Raw genomic sequence first — 22,165 nt, forward strand, 5'->3', positions numbered from 1 at the left:
ACAGGTTAGAGGTCATTTGTACATGTAGGTAGGGGGGAAGTGACTATGCATAGATAATAAGTAGCAGCAGTGTCCAAAACTAATGGAGGGGTGTCAATGTAAATTGTCTGGTGGCCATTTGATGAATTGTTCAGCAGTGTTGTGGCTTGGGGGTAGAAGCTCTTTGCGTGAAACCATGTAGATGACACACAGGCAATGGGACAGTCCCCATTCACACCGCCATTGTCCATGACCAAGCTGATTATAATATGACCAAGCTGATTATAATATGACCAAGCTGATTATAATATGACCAAGCTGATTATAATATGACCAAGCTGATTATAATATGACCAAGCTGATTATAATATGACCAAGCTGATTATAATATGACCAAGCTGATTAAAGACCAAGCTGATTATAATATGACCAAGCTGATTATAATATGACCAAGCTGATTAAAGACCAAGCTGATTATAATATGACCAAGCTGATTATAATATGACCAAGCTGATTATAATATGACCAAGCTGATTAAAGACCAAGCTGATTATAATATGACCAAGCTGATTATAATATGACCAAGCTGATTAAAGACCAAGCTGATTATAATATGACCAAGCTGATTATAATATGACCAAGCTGATTATAATATGACCAAGCTGATTAAAGACCAAGCTGATTATAATATGACCAAGCTGATTATAATATGACCAAGCTGATTAAAGACCAAGCTGATTATAATATGACCAAGCTGATTAAAGACCAAGCTGACTATAATATGACCAAGCTGATTATAATATGACCAAGCTGATTATAATATGACCAAGCTGATTATAATATGACCAAGCTGATTAAAGCTGACCAAGCTGATTATAATATGACCAAGCTGATTATAATATGACCAAGCTGATTATAATATGACCAAGCTGATTAAAGACCAAGCTGATTATAATATGACCAAGCTGACTATAATATGACCAAGCTGATTATAATATGACCAAGCTGATTAAAGACCAAGCTGATTATAATATGACCAAGCTGATTATAATATGACCAAGCTGATTATAATATGACCAAGATGATTATAATATGACCAAGCTGATTAAAGACCAAGCTGATTATAATATGACCAAGCTGATTAAAGACCAAGCTGATTATAATATGACCAAGCTGATTATAATATGACCAAGCTGATTATAATATGACCAAGCTGATTATAATATGACCAAGCTGATTATAATATGACCAAGCTGATTATAATATGACCAAGCTGATTAAAGACCAAGCTGATTATAATATGACCAAGCTGATTAAAGACCAAGCTGATTATAATATGACCAAGCTGATTATAATATGACCAAGCTGATTATAATATGACCAAGCTGATTATAATATGACCAAGCTGATTATAATATGACCAAGCTGATTATAATATGACCAAGCTGATTATAATATGACCAAGCTGATTATAATATGACCAAGCTGATTATAATATGACCAAGCTGATTATAATATGACCAAGCTGATTATAATATGACCAAGCTGATTATAATATGACCAAGCTGATTAAAGACCAAGCTGATTAATGACCAAGCTGATTATAATATGACCAAGCTGATTATAATATGACCAAGCTGATTATAATATGACCAAGCTGATTATAATATGACCAAGCTGATTATAATATGACCAAGCTGATTAAAGACCAAGCTATTATAATATGACCAAGCTGATTATAATATGACCAAGCTGATTATAATATGACCAAGCTGATTATAATATGACCAAGCTGATTATAATATGACCAAGCTGATTAAAGACCAAGCTGATTATAATATGACCAAGCTGATTAAAGACCAAGCTGATTATAATATGACCAAGCTGATTATAATATGACCAAGCTGATTATAATATGACCAAGCTGATTATAATATGACCAAGCTGATTATAATATGACCAAGCTGATTATAATATGACCAAGCTGATTATAATATGACCAAGCTGATTATAATATGACCAAGCTGATTAAAGACCAAGCTGATTATAATATGACCAAGCTGATTATAATAAGACCAAGCTGATTATAATATGACCAAGCTGATTATAATATGACCAAGCTGATTATAATATGACCAAGCTGATTATAATATGACCAAGCTGATTATAATATGACCAAGCTGATTATAATATGACCAAGCTGATTATAATATGACCAAGCTGATTATAATATGACCAAGCTGATTATAATATGACCAAGCTGATTAAAGACCAAGCTGATTATAATATGACCAAGCTGATTATAATATGACCAAGCTGATTATAATATGACCAAGCTGATTAAAGACCAAGCTGATTATAATATGACCAAGCTGATTAAAGACCAAGCTGATTATAATATGACCAAGCTGATTATAATATGACCAAGCTGATTATAATATGACCAAGCTGATTAAAGACCAAGCTGATTATAATATGACCAAGCTGATTAAAGACCAAGCTGATTATAATATGACCAAGCTGATTGTAATATGACCAAGCTGATTATAATATGACCAAGCTGATTATAATATGACCAAGCTGATTATAATATGACCAAGCTGATTAAAGACCAAGCTGATTATAATATGACCAAGCTGATTAAAGACCAAGCTGATTATAATAAGACCAAGCTGATTATAATATGACCAAGCTGATTAAAGACCAAGCTGATTATAGACCAAGCTGATTATAATATGATCAAGCTGATTATAATATGACGAAGCTGATTATAATATGACCAAGCTGATTATAATATGACCAAGCTGATTATAATATGACCAAGCTGATTATAATATGACCAAGCTGATTATAATAAGACCAAGCTGATTATAATATGACCAAGCTGATTTAAAGACCAAGCTGATTATAATATGACCAAGCTGATTATAATATGACCAAGCTGATTATAATATGACCAAGCTGATTATAATATGACCAAGCTGATTATAATATGACCAAGCTGATTATAAGCTGATTGACCAAGCTGATTATAATATGACCAAGCTGATTATAATATGACCAAGCTGATTATAATATGACCAAGCTGATTATAATATGACCAAGCTGATTATAATATGACCAAGCTGATTATAATATGACCAAGCTGATTATAATATGACCAAGCTGATTAAAGACCAAGCTGATTATAATATGACCAAGCTGATTATAATATGACCAAGCTGATTATAATATGACCAAGCTGATTATAATATGACCAAGCTGATTATAATATGACCAAGCTGATTATAATATGACCAAGCTGATTATAATATGACCAAGCTGATTATAATATGACCAAGCTGATTATAATATGACCAAGCTGATTATAATATGACCAAGCTGATTATAATATGACCAAGCTGATTATAATATGACCAAGCTGATTATAATATGACCAAGCTGATTATAATATGATCAAGCTGATTATAATATGACCAAGCTGATTATAATATGACCAAGCTGATTATAATATGATCAAGCAGATTATAATATGACCAAGCTGATTATAATATGACCAAGCTGATTAAAGACCAAGCTGATTATAATAAGACCAAGCTGATTATAATATGACCAAGCTGATTAAACACCAAGCTGATTAAACACCAAGCTGTTAAAAGACCCAAGCTGATTATAATAAGACCAAGCTGATTATAACATGACCAAGCTGATTATAATATGACCAAGCTGATTATAATAAGACCAAGCTGATTAAAGACCAAGCTGATTATAATATGACCAAGCTGATTATAATATGACCAAGCTGATTATAATATGACCAAGCTGATTATAATATGACCAAGCTGATTAAAGACCAAGCTGATTATAATAAGACCAAGCTGATTATAATATGACCAAGCTGATTAAACACCAAGCTGATTAAACACCAAGCTGTTAAAAGACCGAGCTGATTATAATAAGACCAAGCTGATTATAACAAGACCAAGCTGATTATAATATGACCAAGCTGATTATAATAAGACCAAGCTGATTAAAGACCAAGCTGATTATAATATGACCAAGCTGATTATAATATGACCAAGCTGATTATAATATGACCAAGCTGATTATAATATGACCAAGCTGATTAAACACCAAGCTGATTAAACACCAAGCTGTTAAAAGACCGAGCTGATTATAATAAGACCAAGCTGATTATAACATGACCAAGCTGATTATAATATGACCAAGCTGATTATAATAAGACCAAGCTGATTAAAGACCAAGCTGATTATAATATGACCAAGCTGATTATAATATGACCAAGCTGATTATAATATGACCAAGCTGATTATAATAAGACCAAGCTGATTATAATATGACCAAGCTGATTAAACACCAAGCTGATTAAACACCAAGCTGTTGAGCTGATTATAATAAGACCAAGCTGATTATAACATGACCAAGCTGATTATAATATGACCAAGCTGATTATAATATGACCAAGCTGATTATAATATGACCAAGCTGATTATAATATGACCAAGCTGACCAAGCTGATTATAATAAGACCAAGCTGATTATAATATGACCAAGCTGATTATAATATGACCAAGCTGATTATAATATGACCAAGCTGATTATAATATGACCAAGCTGATTAAAGACCAAGCTGATTATAATATGACCAAGCTGATTATAATATGACCAAGCTGATTATAATATGACCAAGCTGATTATAATATGACCAAGCTGATTAAAGACCAAGCTGATTATAATATGACCAAGCTGATTATAATATGACCAAGCTGATTATAATATGACCAAGCTGATTACATTTACATTTACATTTAAGTCATTTAGCTGATTATCCAGAGCGACTTACAAATTAAACACCAAGCTGATTATAATATGACCAAGCTGACTATAATATGACCAAGCTGACTATAATATGACCAAGCTGATTATAATATGACCAAGCTGACTATAATATGACCAAGCTGATTATAATATGACCAAGCTGATTATAATATGACCAAGCTGACTATAATATGACCAAGCTGATTATAATATGACCAAGCTGATTATAATAAGACCAAGCTGATTAAAGACCAAGCTGATTATAATATGACCAAGCTGATTAAAGACCAAGCTGATTATAATAAGACCAAGCTGATTAAAGACCAAGCTGATTATAATATGACCAAGCTGATTATAATATGACCAAGCTGATTATAATAAGACCAAGCTGATTATAATAAGACCAAGCTGATTATAATATGACCAAGCTGATTATAATATGACCAAGCTGATTATAATATGACCAAGCTGATTATAATATGACCAAGCTGATTATAATATGACCAAGCTGATTAAAGACCAAGCTGATTATAATATGACCAAGCTGATTATAATATGACCAAGCTGATTATAATATGACCAAGCTGATTATAATATGACCAAGCTGATTATAATATGACCAAGCTGATTATAATATGACCAAGCTGATTATAATATGACCAAGTTGATTATAATATGACCAAGCTGATTATAATATGACCAAGCTGATTAAAGACCAAGCTGATTATAATATGACCAAGCTGATTATAATACGACCAAGCTGATTATAATATGACCAAGCTGATTATAATATGACCAAGCTGATTATAATATGACCAAGCTGATTATAATATGACCAAGCTGATTAAAGACCAAGCTGATTATAATATGACCAAGCTGATTATAATATGACCAAGCTGATTAAAGACCAAGCTGATTATAATATGACCAAGCTGATTAAAGACCAAGCTGATTATAATATGACCAAGCTGATTATAATATGACCAAGCTGATTATAATATGACCAAGCTGATTATAATAAGACCAAGCTGATTATAATAAGACCAAGCTGATTAAAGACCAAGCTGATTATAATATGACCAAGCTGATTAAAGACCAAGCTGATTATAATATGACCAAGCTGATTATAATATGACCAAGCTGATTATAATATGACCAAGCTGATTAAAGACCAAGCTGATTATAATATGACCAAGCTGATTAAAGACCAAGCTGATTATAAATGACCAAGCTGATTATAATATGACCAAGCTGATTATAATATGACCAAGCTGATTATAATAAGACCAAGCTGATTAAAGACCAAGCTGATTAAAGACCAAGCTGATTATAATATGACCAAGCTGATTAAAGACCAAGCTGATTAAAGACCAAGCTGATTATAATATGACCAAGCTGATTATAATAAGACCAAGCTGATTAAAGACCAAGCTGATTATAATATGACCAAGCTGATTATAATATGACCAAGCTGATTATAATATGACCAAGCTGATTATAATATGACCAAGCTGATTATAATATGACCAAGCTGATTAAAGACCAAGCTGATTATAATATGACCAAGCTGATTATAATATGACCAAGCTGATTATAATATGACCAAGCTGATTATAATATGACCAAGCTGATTATAATATGACCAAGCTGATTATAATATGACCAAGCTGATTATAATATGACCAAGCTGATTAAAGACCAAGCTGATTATAATATGACCAAGCTGATTATAATAAGACCAAGCTGATTATAATATGACCAAGCTGATTATAATATGACCAAGCTGATTATAATATGACCAAGCTGATTATAATATGACCAAGCTGATTATAATATGACCAAGCTGATTATAATATGACCAAGCTGATTATAATATGACCAAGCTGATTATAATATGACCAAGCTGATTATAATATGACCAAGCTGATTAAAGACCAAGCTGATTATAATATGACCAAGCTGATTATAATATGACCAAGCTGATTATAATATGACCAAGCTGATTAAAGACCAAGCTTATGACCAAGCTGATTAAAGACCAAGCTGATTATAATATGACCAAGCTGATTATAATATGACCAAGCTGATTATAATATGACCAAGCTGATTAAAGACCAAGCTGATTATAATATGACCAAGCTGATTAAAGAGCTGATTATAATATGACCAAGCTGATTATAATATGACCAAGCTGATTATAATATGACCAAGCTGATTATAATATGACCAAGCTGATTATAATATGACCAAGCTGATTATAATATGACCAAGCTGATTAAAGACCAAGCTGATTATAATATGACCAAGCTGATTAAAGACCAAGCTGATTATAATAAGACCAAGCTGATTATAATATGACCAAGCTGATTAAAGACCAAGCTGATTATAGACCAAGCTGATTATAATATGACCAAGCTGATTATAATATGACCAAGCTGATTATAATATGACCAAGCTGATTATAATATGACCAAGCTGATTATAATATGACCAAGCTGATTATAATATGACCAAGCTGATTATAATAAGACCAAGCTGATTATAATATGACCAAGCTGATTAAAGACCAAGCTGATTATAATATGACCAAGCTGATTATAATATGACCAAGCTGATTATAATATGACCAAGCTGATTATAATATGACCAAGCTGATTATAATATGACCAAGCTGATTAAAGACCAAGCTGATTATAATATGACCAAGCTGATTAAAGACCAAGCTGATTATAATATGACCAAGCTGATTATAATATGACCAAGCTGATTAAAGACCAAGCTGATTATAATATGACCAAGCTGATTATAATATGACCAAGCTGATTATAATATGACCAAGCTGATTATAATATGACCAAGCTGATTATAATATGACCAAGCTGATTATAATATGACCAAGCTGATTATAATATGACCAAGCTGATTATAATATGACCAAGCTGATTATAATATGACCAAGCTGATTATAATATGACCAAGCTGATTAAAGACCAAGCTGATTATAATATGACCAAGCTGATTATAATATGACCAAGCTGATTATAATATGACCAAGCTGATTATAATATGACCAAGCTGATTATAATATGACCAAGCTGATTATAATATGACCAAGCTGATTATAATATGACCAAGCTGATTATAATATGACCAAGCTGATTATAATATGACCAAGCTGATTATAATATGACCAAGCTGATTATAATATGACCAAGCTGATTATAATATGACCAAGCTGATTATAATATGACCAAGCTGATTATAATATGATCAAGCTGATTATAATATGACCAAGCTGATTATAATATGACCAAGCTGATTATAATATGACCAAGCTGATTATAATATGACCAAGCTGATTATAATATGACCAAGCTGATTAAAGACCAAGCTGATTATAATAAGACCAAGCTGATTATAATATGACCAAGCTGATTAAACACCAAGCTGATTAAACACCAAGCTGTTAAAAGACCGAGCTGATTATAATAAGACCAAGCTGATTATAACATGACCAAGCTGATTATAATATGACCAAGCTGATTATAATAAGACCAAGCTGATTAAAGACCAAGCTGATTATAATATGACCAAGCTGATTATAATATGACCAAGCTGATTATAATATGACCAAGCTGATTATAATATGACCAAGCTGATTAAAGACCAAGCTGATTATAATAAGACCAAGCTGATTATAATATGACCAAGCTGATTAAACACCAAGCTGATTAAACACCAAGCTGTTAAAAGACCGAGCTGATTATAATTAAGACCAAGCTGATTATAACAAGACCAAGCTGATTATAATATGACCAAGCTGATTATAATAAGACCAAGCTGATTAAAGACCAAGCTGATTATAATATGACCAAGCTGATTATAATATGACCAAGCTGATTATAATATGACCAAGCTGATTATAATATGACCAAGCTGATTAAACACCAAGCTGATTAAACACCAAGCTGATTAAAAGACCAAGCTGATTATAATAAGACCAAGCTGATTATAATATGACCAAGCTGATTATAATATGACCAAGCTGATTATAATAAGACCAAGCTGATTAAAGACCAAGCTGATTATAATATGACCAAGCTGATTATAATATGACCAAGCTGATTATAATATGACCAAGCTGATTATAATAAGACCAAGCTGATTATAATATGACCAAGCTGATTAAACACCAAGCTGATTAAACACCAAGCTGTTAAAAGACCGAGCTGATTATAATAAGACCAAGCTGATTATAACATGACCAAGCTGATTATAATATGACCAAGCTGATTATAATATGACCAAGCTGATTATAATATGACCAAGCTGATTATAATATGACCAAGCTGATTAAACACCAAGCTGATTATAATAAGACCAAGCTGATTATAATATGACCAAGCTGATTATAATATGACCAAGCTGATTATAATATGACCAAGCTGATTATAATATGACCAAGCTGATTAAAGACCAAGCTGATTATAATATGACCAAGCTGATTATAATATGACCAAGCTGATTATAATATGACCAAGCTGATTATAATATGACCAAGCTGATTAAAGACCAAGCTGATTATAATATGACCAAGCTGATTATAATATGACCAAGCTGATTATAATATGACCAAGCTGATTACATTTACATTTACATTTAAGTCATTTAGCAGACGCTCTTATCCAGAGCGACTTACAAATTAAACACCAAGCTGATTATAATATGACCAAGCTGACTATAATATGACCAAGCTGACTATAATATGACCAAGCTGATTATAATATGACCAAGCTGACTATAATATGACCAAGCTGATTATAATATGACCAAGCTGATTATAATATGACCAAGCTGACTATAATATGACCAAGCTGATTATAATATGACCAAGCTGATTATAATAAGACCAAGCTGATTAAAGACCAAGCTGATTATAATATGACCAAGCTGATTAAAGACCAAGCTGATTATAATAAGACCAAGCTGATTAAAGACCAAGCTGATTATAATATGACCAAGCTGATTATAATATGACCAAGCTGATTATAATAAGACCAAGCTGATTATAATAAGACCAAGCTGATTATAATATGACCAAGCTGATTATAATATGACCAAGCTGATTATAATATGACCAAGCTGATTATAATATGACCAAGCTGATTATAATATGACCAAGCTGATTAAAGACCAAGCTGATTATAATATGACCAAGCTGATTATAATATGACCAAGCTGATTATAATATGACCAAGCTGATTATAATATGACCAAGCTGATTATAATATGACCAAGCTGATTATAATATGACCAAGCTGATTATAATATGACCAAGTTGATTATAATATGACCAAGCTGATTATAATATGACCAAGCTGATTAAAGACCAAGCTGATTATAATATGACCAAGCTGATTATAATATTGACCAAGCTGATTATAATATGACCAAGCTGATTATAATATGACCAAGCTGATTATAATATGACCAAGCTGATTATAATATGACCAAGCTGATTAAAGACCAAGCTGATTATAATATTGACCAAGCTGATTATAATATGACCAAGCTGATTAAAGACCAAGCTGATTATAATATGACCAAGCTGATTAAAGACCAAGCTGATTATAATATGACCAAGCTGATTATAATATGACCAAGCTGATTATAATATGACCAAGCTGATTATAATAAGACCAAGCTGATTATAATAAGACCAAGCTGATTAAAGACCAAGCTGATTATAATATGACCAAGCTGATTAAAGACCAAGCTGATTATAATATGACCAAGCTGATTATAATATGACCAAGCTGATTATAATATGACCAAGCTGATTAAAGACCAAGCTGATTATAATATGACCAAGCTGATTAAAGACCAAGCTGATTATAATATGACCAAGCTGATTATAATATGACCAAGCTGATTATAATATGACCAAGCTGATTATAATAAGACCAAGCTGATTAAAGACCAAGCTGATTAAAGACCAAGCTGATTATAATATGACCAAGCTGATTAAAGACCAAGCTGATTAAAGACCAAGCTGATTATAATATGACCAAGCTGATTATAATAAGACCAAGCTGATTAAAGACCAAGCTGATTATAATATGACCAAGCTGATTATAATATGACCAAGCTGATTATAATATGACCAAGCTGATTATAATATGACCAAGCTGATTATAATATGACCAAGCTGATTATAATATGACCAAGCTGATTATAATATGACCAAGCTGATTATAATATGACCAAGCTGATTATAATATGACCAAGCTGATTATAATATGACCAAGCTGGTTATAATATGACCAAGCTGATTATAATAAGACCAAGCTGATTAAAGACCAAGCTGATTATAATAAGACCAAGCTGATTAAAGACCAAGCTGATTATAATAAGACCAAGCTGATTATAATATGACCAAGCTGATTAAAGACCAAGCTGATTATAATAAGACCAAGCTGATTAAAGACCAAGCTGATTATAATAAGACCAAGCTGATTATAATATGACCAAGCTGATTATAATAAGACCAAGCTGATTATAATATGACCAAGCTGATTATAATATGACCAAGCTGATTATAATATGACCAAGCTGATTAAAGACCAAGCTGATTATAATAAGACCAAGCTGATTATAATATGACCAAGCTGATTAAAGACCAAGCTGATTATAATAAGACCAAGCTGATTATAATATGACCAAGCTGATTAAACACCAAGCTGATTAAACACCAAGCTGTTAAAAGACCGAGCTGATTATAATAAGACCAAGCTGATTATAACATGACCAAGCTGATTATAATATGACCAAGCTGATTATAATAAGACCAAGCTGATTAAAGACCAAGCTGATTATAATATGACCAAGCTGATTATAATATGACCAAGCTGATTATAATATGATCAAGCTGATTATAATATGACCAAGCTGATTATAATATGATCAAGCTGATTATAATATGACCAAGCTGATTATAATATGACCAAGCTGATTATAATATGACCAAGCTGATCATAATATGACCAAGCTGATTAAAGACCAAGCTGATTAAACACCAAGCTGATTATAATATGACCAAGCTGATTATAATATGACCAAGCTGATTATAATATGACCAAGCTGATTATAATATGACCAAGCTGATTATAATATGACCAAGCTGATTATAATATGACCAAGCTGATTATAATATGACCAAGCTGACTATAATATGACCAAGCTGATTATAATATGACCAAGCTGATTATAATATGACCAAGCTGATTATAATATGACCAAGCTGATTATAATATGACCAAGCTGATTAAAGACCAAGCTGACTATAATATGACCAAGCTGATTAAACACCAAGCTGATTATAATATGACCAAGCTGATTATAATATGATCAAGCTGATTAAAGACCAAGCTGATTATAATATGACCAAGCTGATTATAATATGATCAAGCTGATTATAATATGACCAAGCTGATTATAATATGACCAAGCTGATTAAACACCAAGCTGATTATAATATGACCAAGCTGATTATAATATGACCAAGCTGATTATAATATGACCATATGACCAAGCTGATTATAATATGACCAAGCTGATTATAATATGACCAAGCTGATTATAATATGACCAAGCTGATTATAATATGACCAAGCTGATTATAATATGACCAAGCTGATTTAAATGACCAAGCTGATTATAATATGACCAAGCTGATTATAATATGACCAAGCTGATTATAATATGACCAAGCTGATTAAAGACCAAGCTGATTATAATATGACCAAGCTGATTAAAGACCAAGCTGATTATAATATGACCAAGCTGATTATAATATGACCAAGCTGATTAAAGACCAAGCTGATTAAAGACCAAGCTGATTAAATGACCAAGCTGATTATAATATGACCAAGCTGATTATAATATGACCAAGCTGATTAAAGACCAAGCTGATTAAACACCAAGCTGATTATAATATGACCAAGCTGATTAAACACCAAGCTGATTATAATATGACCAAGCTGATTATAATATGACCAAGCTGACTATAATATGACCAAGCTGATTATAATATGACCAAGCTGATTATAATATGACCAAGCTGATTAAAGACCAAGCTGACTATAATATGACCAAGCTGATTAAACACCAAGCTGATTATAATATGACCAAGCTGATTATAATATGATCAAGCTGATTAAAGACCAAGCTGATTATAATATGACCAAGCTGATTATAATATGACCAAGCTGATTATAATATGACCAAGCTGATTATAATATGACCAAGCTGATTAAATGACCAAGCTGATTATAATATGACCAAGCTGATTATAATATGACCAAGCTGATTATAATATGACCAAGCTGATTATAATATGACCAAGCTGATTATAATATGACCAAGCTGATTATAATATGACCAAGCTGATTATAATATGACCAAGCTGATTATAATATGACCAAGCTGATTAAATACCAAGCTGATTATAATATGACCAAGCTGATTATAATATGACCAAGCTGATTATAATATGACCAAGCTGATTAAAGACCAAGCTGATTATAATATGACCAAGCTGATTAAAGACCAAGCTGATTATAATATGACCAAGCTGATTATAATATGACCAAGCTGATTAAAGACCAAGCTGATTAAAGACCAAGCTGATTAAACACCAAGCTGATTATAATATGACCAAGCTGATTATAATATGACCAAGCTGATTAAAGACCAAGCTGATTAAACACCAAGCTGATTATAATATGACCAAGCTGATTAAACACCAAGCTGATTATAATATGACCAAGCTGATTAAAGACCAAGCTGATTAAACACCAAGCTGATTATAATATGACCAAGCTGATTATAATATGACCAAGCTGATTAAAGACCAAGCTGATTAAACACCAAGCTGATTATAATATGACCAAGCTGATTAAAGACCAAGCTGATTAAACACCAAGCTGATTATAATATGACCAAGCTGATTATAATATGACCAAGCTGATTAAAGACCAAGCTGATTAAACACCAAGCTGATTATAATATGACCAAGCTGATTAAACACCAAGCTGATTATAATATGACCAAGCTGGTTATAATATGACCAAGCTGATTAAACACCAAGCTGATTATAATATGACCAAGCTGATTATAATATGACCAAGCTGATTAAACACCAAGCTGATTAAACACCAAGCTGATTAAAGACCAAGCTGATTAAAGACCAAGCTGATGATAACATGGGAGAACATTAGAAGACTCCTGCCTTCTGATATCGTTCAGTACCAACATTAATCAGTTCTTCTCCTGTCTGTTTGTTCACGTGTCTTTCAGAATCATTATAAACTGCAGTCTGCACTCTATCCAGGCCCGGGCTTTCTCCCAGAACCCTCATCTACGATACATGTGAGTCTATAAATACGAGCTGAACTTTGACTTCAGACAGAACGTCCTGCTGGGCCATGGGGACAGGCTATAATAAAGAGTTCAGGCTGAATGTCTGTCTCTGGGTTGGTAGAGAGGCTTCTATGACACCTACCTACACAACCACTGGCTGCATGATGCATGACATCAGTGACTGTCTTTGTGTAACACGTGTCTCAGACTGACCCCCATGTATCCTTGTGTCTCAGAGTGACCCCCATGTCACCTTGTGTCTCAGAGTGACCCCTATGTATCCTTGTGTCTCAGAGTGACCCCTATGTAACCTTGTGTCTCAGAGTGACCCCTATGTAACCTTGTCTCTCAGAGTGACCCCTATGTAACCTTGACTCTCAGAGTGACCCCTATGTACCCTTGTGTCTCAGTGACCCCTATGTCAAATCAAATCAAATCAAATTTATTTATATAGCCCTTCGTACATCAGCTGATATCTCAAAGTGCTGTACAGAAACCCAGCCTAAAACCCCAAACAGCAAACAATGCAGGTGTAAAAGCACGGTGGCTAGGAAAAACTCCCTAGAAAGGCCAAAACCTAGGAAGAAACCTAGAGAGGAACCGGGCTATGTGGGGTGGCCAGTCCTCTTCTGGCTGTGCCGGGTAGAGATTGTAACAGAACATGACCAAGATGTTCAAATGTTCATAAATGACCAGCATGGTCAAATAATAATAAGGCAGAACAGTTGAAACTGGAGCAGCAGCACAGTCAGGTGGACTGGGGACAGCAAGGAGCCATCATGTCAGGTAGTCCTGGGGCACGGTCCTAGGGCTCAGGTCCTCCGAGAGAGAGAAAGAAAGAGAGAATTAGAGAGAGCATATGTGGGGTGGCCAGTCCTCTTCTGGCTGTGCCGGGTGGAGATTATAACAGAACGTGGCCAAGATGTTCAAATGTTCATAAATGACCAGCATGGTTGAATAATAGTAAGGCAGAACAGTTGAAACTGGAGCAGGAGCATGGCCAGGTGGACTGGGGACAGCAAGGAGTCCTCATGTCAGGTAGTCCTGGGACATGGTCCTAGGGCCCAGGCCAGTTGAAACTTGTAACCTTGTCCCTCAACTATATATGAGACAACTGACTCAACTATATATGAGACTACTGACTCAACTATATATGAGACAACTGACTCAACTACATTTACATTTACATTTAAGTCATTTAGCAGACGCTCTTATCCAGAGCGACTTACAAATTGGTGCATTCACCTTATGACATCCAGTGGAACAGTCACTTTACAATAGTGCATCTAAATCTTAAAGGGGGGGGTGAGAGGGATTACTTATCCTATCCTAGGTATTCCTTAAAGAGGTGGGGTTTCAGGTGTCTCCGGAAGGTGGTGATTGACTCCGCTGTCCTGGCGTCGTGAGGGAGTTTGTTCCACCATTGGGGGGCCAGAGCAGCGAACAGTTTTGACTGGGCTGAGCGGGAACTGTACTTCTTCAGTGGTAGGGAGGCGAGCAGGCCAGAGGTGGATGAACGCAGTGCCCTTGTTTGGGTGTAGGGCCTGATCAGAGCCTGGAGGTACTGAGGTGCCGTTCCCCTCGCAGCTCCGTAGGCAAGCACCATGGTCTTGTAGCGGATGCGAGCTTCAACTGGAAGCCAGTGGAGAGAGCGGGGTGACGTGAGAGAACTTGGGAAGGTTGAACACCAGACGGGCTGCGGCGTTCTGGATGAGTTGTAGGGGTTTAATGGCACAGGCAGGGAGCCCAGCCAACAGCGAGTTGCAGTAATCCAGACGGGAGATGACAAGTGCCTGGATTAGGACCTGCGCCGCTTCTTGTGTGAGGCAGGGTCGTACTCTGCGGATGTTGTAGAGCATGAACCTACAGGAACGGGCCACCGCCTTGATGTTAGTTGAGAACGACAGGGTGTTGTCCAGGATCACGCCAAGGTTCTTAGCGCTCTGGGAGGAGGACACAATGGAGTTGTCAACCGTGATGGCGAGATCATGGAACGGGCAGTCCTTCCCCGGGAGGAAGAGCAGCTCCGTCTTGCCGAGGTTCAGCTTGAGGTGGTGATCCGTCATCCACACTGATATGTCTGCCAGACATGCAGAGATGCGATTCGCCACCTGGTCATCAGAAGGGGGAAAGGAGAAGATTAATTGTGTGTCGTCTGCATAGCAATGATAGGAGAGACCATGTGAGGTTATGACAGAGCCAAGTGACTTGGTGTATAGCGAGAATAGGAGAGGGCCTAGAACAGAGCCCTGGGGGACACCAGTGGTGAGAGCGAGTGGTGAGGAGACAGATTCTCGCCACGCCACCTCACCTGGTAGGAGCGACCTGTCAGGTAGGACGCAATCCAAGCGTGGGCCGCGCCGGAGATGCCCAACTCGGAGAGGGTGGAGAGGAGGATCTGATGGTTCACAGTATCGAAGGCAGCCGATAGGTCTAGAAGGATGAGAGCAGAGGAGAGAGAGTTAGCTTTAGCAGTGCGGAGCGCCTCCGTGATACAGAGAAGAGCAGTCTCAGTTGAATGACTAGTCTTGAAACCTGACTGATTTGGATCAAGAAGGTCATTCAGAGAGAGATAGCGGGAGAGCTGGCCAAGGACGGCACGTTCAAGAGTTTTGGAGAGAAAAGAAAGAAGGGATACTGGTCTGTAGTTGTTGACATCGGAGGGATCGAGTGTAGGTTTTTTCAGAAGGGGTGCAACTCTCGCTCTCTTGAAGACGGAAGGGACGTAGCCAGCGGTCAGGGATGAGTTGATGAGCGAGGTGAGGTAAGGGAGAAGGTCTCCGGAAATGGTCTGGAGAAGAGAGGAGGTTGCAGGTTGTTGGGCGGCCGGCCGTCACAAGACGCGAGATTTCATCTGGAGAGAGAGGGGAGAAAGAGGTCAGAGCACAGGGTAGGGCAGTACGAGCAGAACCAGCGGTGTCGTTTGACTGAGCAAACGAGGATCGGATGTCGTCGACCTTCTTTTCAAAATGGTTGACGAAGTCATCTGCAGAGAGGGAGGGGGGGGGAGGAGGATTCAGGAGGGAGGAGAAGGTGTCAAAGAGCTTCCTAGGGTTAGAGGCAGATGCTTGGAATTTAGAGTGGTAGAAAGTGGCTTTAGCAGCAGAGACAGAGGAGGAAAATGTAGAGAGGAGGGAGTGAAAGGATGCCAGGTCCGCAGGGAGACGAGTTTTCCTCCATTTCCGCTCGGCTGCCCGGAGCCCTATATATGAGACAACTGACTCAACTATATATGAGACAACTGACTCAACTATATATGAGACAACTGACTCAACTATATATGAGACAACTGACTCAACTATATATGAGACAACTGACTCAACTTCATTTGAGACAAACTATAGTTTTGGCAAGTCTGTTAGGACATCTACTTTGTGCATGACACAAGTCATTTTTCCAACAATTGTTTACAGACAGATTATTTCACTTATAATTCACTGTATCGCAATTCCAGTGGGTCAGAAGTTCACATACACTAAACTGTCTGTGCCTTTAAACAGCTTGGAAAATTCCAGAAAATGATGTCATGGCTTTAGAAGCTTCTGATAGGCTAATTGACATAATTTGAGTCAATTGGAGATGTACCTGTGGATGTATTTCAATGCCTACTTTCAAACTCAGTGCCTCTTTGCTTGACATCATGGGAAAATCAAAAGAAATCAGCCAAGTCCTCAGATTTCTTTTTTTTCTGGTTCATCCTTGGGAGCAATTTCCAAACACCTGAAGGTACCACATTCATCTGTATAAACACCATGGGACCACGCAGCCGTCATACCGCTCAGGAAGGAGACGCGTTCTGTCACCGAGAGAATAATGTACCTTGGTGTGAGAAGTGCAAATCAATCTTGGAACAACAAACAGCAAAATCCCTTGTGAAGATGCTGGAGGAAACAGGTACAAAAGTATCTATATACACAGTAAAACGAGGCCTATATCGACATAACCTGAAAGGTCGCTCAGCAAGGACGAAGCCACTGCTCCAAAACCGCCATAAAAAAGCCAGACTACGGTTTGCAACTGCACATGGAGACAAAGATGGTACTTTTTGGAGAAATGTCCTCTGGTCTGATGAAACAAAAATAGAACTGTCTGGCCATAATGACCATCATTATTTTTGGAGGAAAAAGGGGGAGCCTTGCAAGCTGAAGAACACCATCCCAACCATGAAGCACAGGGCTGGCAGCAATCATGTTGTGGGAGTGGCAGCATCATGTTGTGGGGTTGGCAGCATCATGTTGTGGGGTTGGCAGCATCATGTTGTGGGGATGGCAGCATCATGTTGTGGGGGTGGCAGCATCATGTTGTGGGGGTGGCAGCATCATGTTGTGGGGTGCTTTGCTGCAGGAGGGACTGGTGCACTTCACAAAATAGGTGGCATCATGAGGTCGGAAAATGATGTGGATATATTGAAGCCACATCTCAAGACATCAGTCAGGAAGTTAAAGCTTGGTCGCAAATGGGTCTTCCAAATGGACAATGACCCCAAGCATACTTCCAAAGTTGTGGCAAAATGGCTTAAGGACAGCAAAGTCAAGATACTGGAGTAGCCATCACAAAGCCCTGACCTCAATCTGTGGGCAGAAATGAAAAAGCGTGTGTGAGCAAGGAGGCCTACAAACCTGACTCAGTTACACCAGCCCTGTCAGGAGGAATGGGACAAAATTCACCCAACGTATTGTGGGAAAGTTGTGGAAGGCTACCCGAAACGTTTAAACGACTTGCCAAAACTATAGTTTGTTAAAAATGAGTTTTAATGACTCCAACCTAAGTGTATCTAAACTTCCGACTTCAACTGTACATATGATATGAATAATGTATGATATGTAAACATTATTAAAGTTTAAAGTGATACCTTTATTAAGTCCATTTATTAAAGTCAGAGCGTTGAGTCTGTTTGTTGGGAGCAGCCTCTCCATGTTGGTGATGGCTGTTTAACAGTCTGATGGCTTGGAGACAGAGAGATTTGAGTCAGCATTTTGGCAGCAGCCTCTCCATGCTAGTGATGGCTGTTTAACAGTCTGATGGCTTGGAGACAGAGAGATTTGAGTCTGTATTTTGGCAGCAGCCTCTCCATGTTAGTGGTGGCTGTTTAACAGTCTGATGGCTTTGAGATAGAAGCTTTTTCAATTTCTCGGTCCCAGCTTTGTTGCACCTGTACTGACCTCGCCTTCTGGATGATAGCGGGGTGAACAGGCAGTGGCTCGGCTTGTTGTTGTCCTTGATGATCTTTATGGCCTTCCTGTAACATCGGGTGGTGTAGGTGTCCTGGAGGGCAGGTAGTTGCCCCCCCCCCCCCGGTGATGCGTTGTGCAGACCTCACTACCCTCTGGAGAGCCTTACGGTTATGGGCGGAGCAGTTGCCGTACCAGGCGGTGATACGACAGGATGCTCTCGATTGTGCATCTGTAAAAGTTTGTGAGTGTTTTTGATGACAAGCCCCATTTCTTCAGCCTCCTGATGTTCTTCACCACACTGTCTGTGTGGGTGGACCATTTCAGTTTGTCCGTGATGTGTACGCAGAGGAACTTAACTTTACATCTTCTCCGCTACTGTCCTGTCGATGTGGATCATCTCATGTCGATCATCTCCTTTGTTTTGTTGACGTTGAGTGTGAGGTTATTTTCCTGACACCACACTCCGAGGGCCCTCACCTCCTCCCTGTAGGCCGTCTCGTCGTTGTTGGTAATCAAGCCTACCACTGTAGTGTCGTCTGCAAAGTTAATGATTTAGTTGGAAGCGGCCACGCAGTCATGGGTGAACAGGGAGTACAGAAGAGGGCTGAGAACGCACCCTTGTGGGGCCCCCAGTGGGGTGCATTCTCAGCCCTCTCCTGTACTCATCATGAGGCTAATGGTGACGTTAAATGGGGGGCCCGATTGGTGCATCGGTCTAAGGCACTGCATTGTAGTGCTAGATGCGTCTCTACAGACTCAGGTTCACACAATTGGCCCAGCATCGTCCGGGTTAGGGGAGGGTTTGACCGGGGAAGGCCGTCATTGTAAATAAGAATTTGTTCTTAACTGACTTGCCTAGTTAAATAAAGGTTAAATAATAAAAAAAATAAAAAAATATTAGAGTTTATTGGTTGTGAGGAGAAAACTGAGGATGGATCAATAACATTGTAGTTACTCCACCTTAGTAACCTCATTGACAGAGTGAAAAGAAGGAAGCCTGTACAGAATAAAAATATTCCACAACATGCATCCTCTTTTCAAGGCACTAAAGTAAAACTGTAAAAAAAATGTGGCAAAGCAATTAACTTCTTGTGGGAATACGAAGTGTAATGTTTGGGGCAAATCCAACACTTCACTGAGTACCGCTCTCCATATGTTCCAGGAGAGTGGTGGCTGCATCAGGTGGTCTGCATCAGGTGGTGGTGGTCTGCATCAGGTGGTGGTGGTCTGCATCAGGTGGTGGCTGCATCAGGTGGTCTGCATCAGGTGGTGGTGGCTGCATCAGGTGGTGGTGGCTGCATCAGGTGGTGGTGGCTGCATCAGGTGGTGGTGGCTGCATCAGGTGGTCTGCATCAGGTGGTGGTGGCTGCATCAGGTGGTGGCTGCATCAGGTGGTGGTGGCTGCATCAGGTGGTGGTGGCCTGCATCAGGTGGTCTGCATCAGGTGGTGGCTGCATCAGGTGGTGGTGGCTGCATCAGGTGGTGGTGGTCTGCATCAGGTGGTGGTGGCCTGCATCAGGTGGTGGTGGCCTGCATCAGGTGGTGGCTACATCAGGTGGTGGCTGCATCAGGTGGTGGCTGCATCAGGTGGTGGCCTGCATCAGGTGGTGGCTGCATCAGGTGGTGGCTGCATCAGGTGGTGGCTGCATCAGGTGGTGGTGGCTGCATCAGGTGGTGGTGGCTGCATCAGGTGGTGGTGGCTGCATCAGGTGGTCTGCATCAGGTGGTGGTGGCTGCATCAGGTGGTGGTGGCCTGCATCAGGTGGTGGTGGCTGCATCAGGTGGTCTGCATCAGGTGGTGGTGGCTGCATCAGGTGGTGGTGGCTACATCAGGTGGTGGTGGCTGCATCAGGTGGTGGTGGCTACATCAGGTGGTGGTGGCTGCATCAGGTGGTGGTGGCTGCATCAGGTGGTGGTGGCTGCATCAGGTGGTGGTGGCTGCATCAGGTGGTGGCTGTATCAGGTGGTGGTGGCCTGCATCAGGTGGTGGTGGCTGCATCAGGTGGTGGTGGCTGCATCAGGTGGTGGTGGCTACATCAGGTGGTGGTGGCTGCATCAGGTGGTGGTGGCTGCATCAGGTGGTGGTGGCTGCATCAGGTGGTGGTGGCTGCATCAGGTGGTGGTGGCTGCATCAGGTGGTGGCTGTATCAGGTGGTGGTGGCCTGCATCAGGTGGTGGTGGCTGCATCAGGTGGTGGCTGCATCAGGTGGTGGTGGCTGCATCAGGTGGTGGCTGTATCAGGTGGTGGTGGCCTGCATCAGGTGGTGGTGGCTGCATCAGGTGGTGGTGGCTGCATCAGGTGGTGGCTGCATCAGGTGGTGGTGGCTGCATCAGGTGGTGGCTGTATCAGGTGGTGGTGGCCTGCATCAGGTGGTGGTGGCTGCATCAGGTGGTGGTGGCTGCATCAGGTGGTCTGCATCAGGTGGTGGCTGCATCAGGTGGTCTGCATCAGGTGGTGGCTGCATCAGGTGGTGGTGGCTGCATCAGGTGGTCTGCATCAGGTGGTGGCTGCATCAGGTGGTGGTGGCTGCATCAGGTGGTCTGCATCAGGTGGTGGCTGCATCAGGTGGTGGTGGCTGCATCAGGTGGTGGTGGTCTGCATCAGGTGGTGGCTGCATCAGGTGGTGGCTGCATCAGGTGGTGGTGGCTGCATCAGGTGGTGGTGGCTGCATCAGGTGGTCTGCATCAGGTGGTGGCTGCATCAGGTGGTGGCTGCATCAGGTGGTGGCTGCATCAGGTGGTGGTGGCTGCAT

The 22,165-nt window shown here is 38.8% G+C and overlaps 1 protein-coding gene across 1 annotated transcript in view; it reads left to right on the forward strand.

The window, feature by feature from the left end:
- LOC124020250 (NT-3 growth factor receptor-like) overlaps positions 1-22,165 on the forward strand; it is a 165,135-nt gene that overhangs the window by 35,367 nt on the left and 107,603 nt on the right. The window contains exon 3 of the mRNA XM_046335608.1: positions 14,176-14,247. Coding sequence (XP_046191564.1) covers positions 14,176-14,247 — 72 coding nt within the window. The remainder of the gene's footprint in view (positions 1-14,175; positions 14,248-22,165) is intronic.

The sequence above is a fragment of the Oncorhynchus gorbuscha genome, unplaced genomic scaffold (assembly GCF_021184085.1).
Source record: "Oncorhynchus gorbuscha isolate QuinsamMale2020 ecotype Even-year unplaced genomic scaffold, OgorEven_v1.0 Un_scaffold_785, whole genome shotgun sequence".
Lineage (NCBI taxonomy): Eukaryota > Metazoa > Chordata > Actinopteri > Salmoniformes > Salmonidae > Oncorhynchus > Oncorhynchus gorbuscha.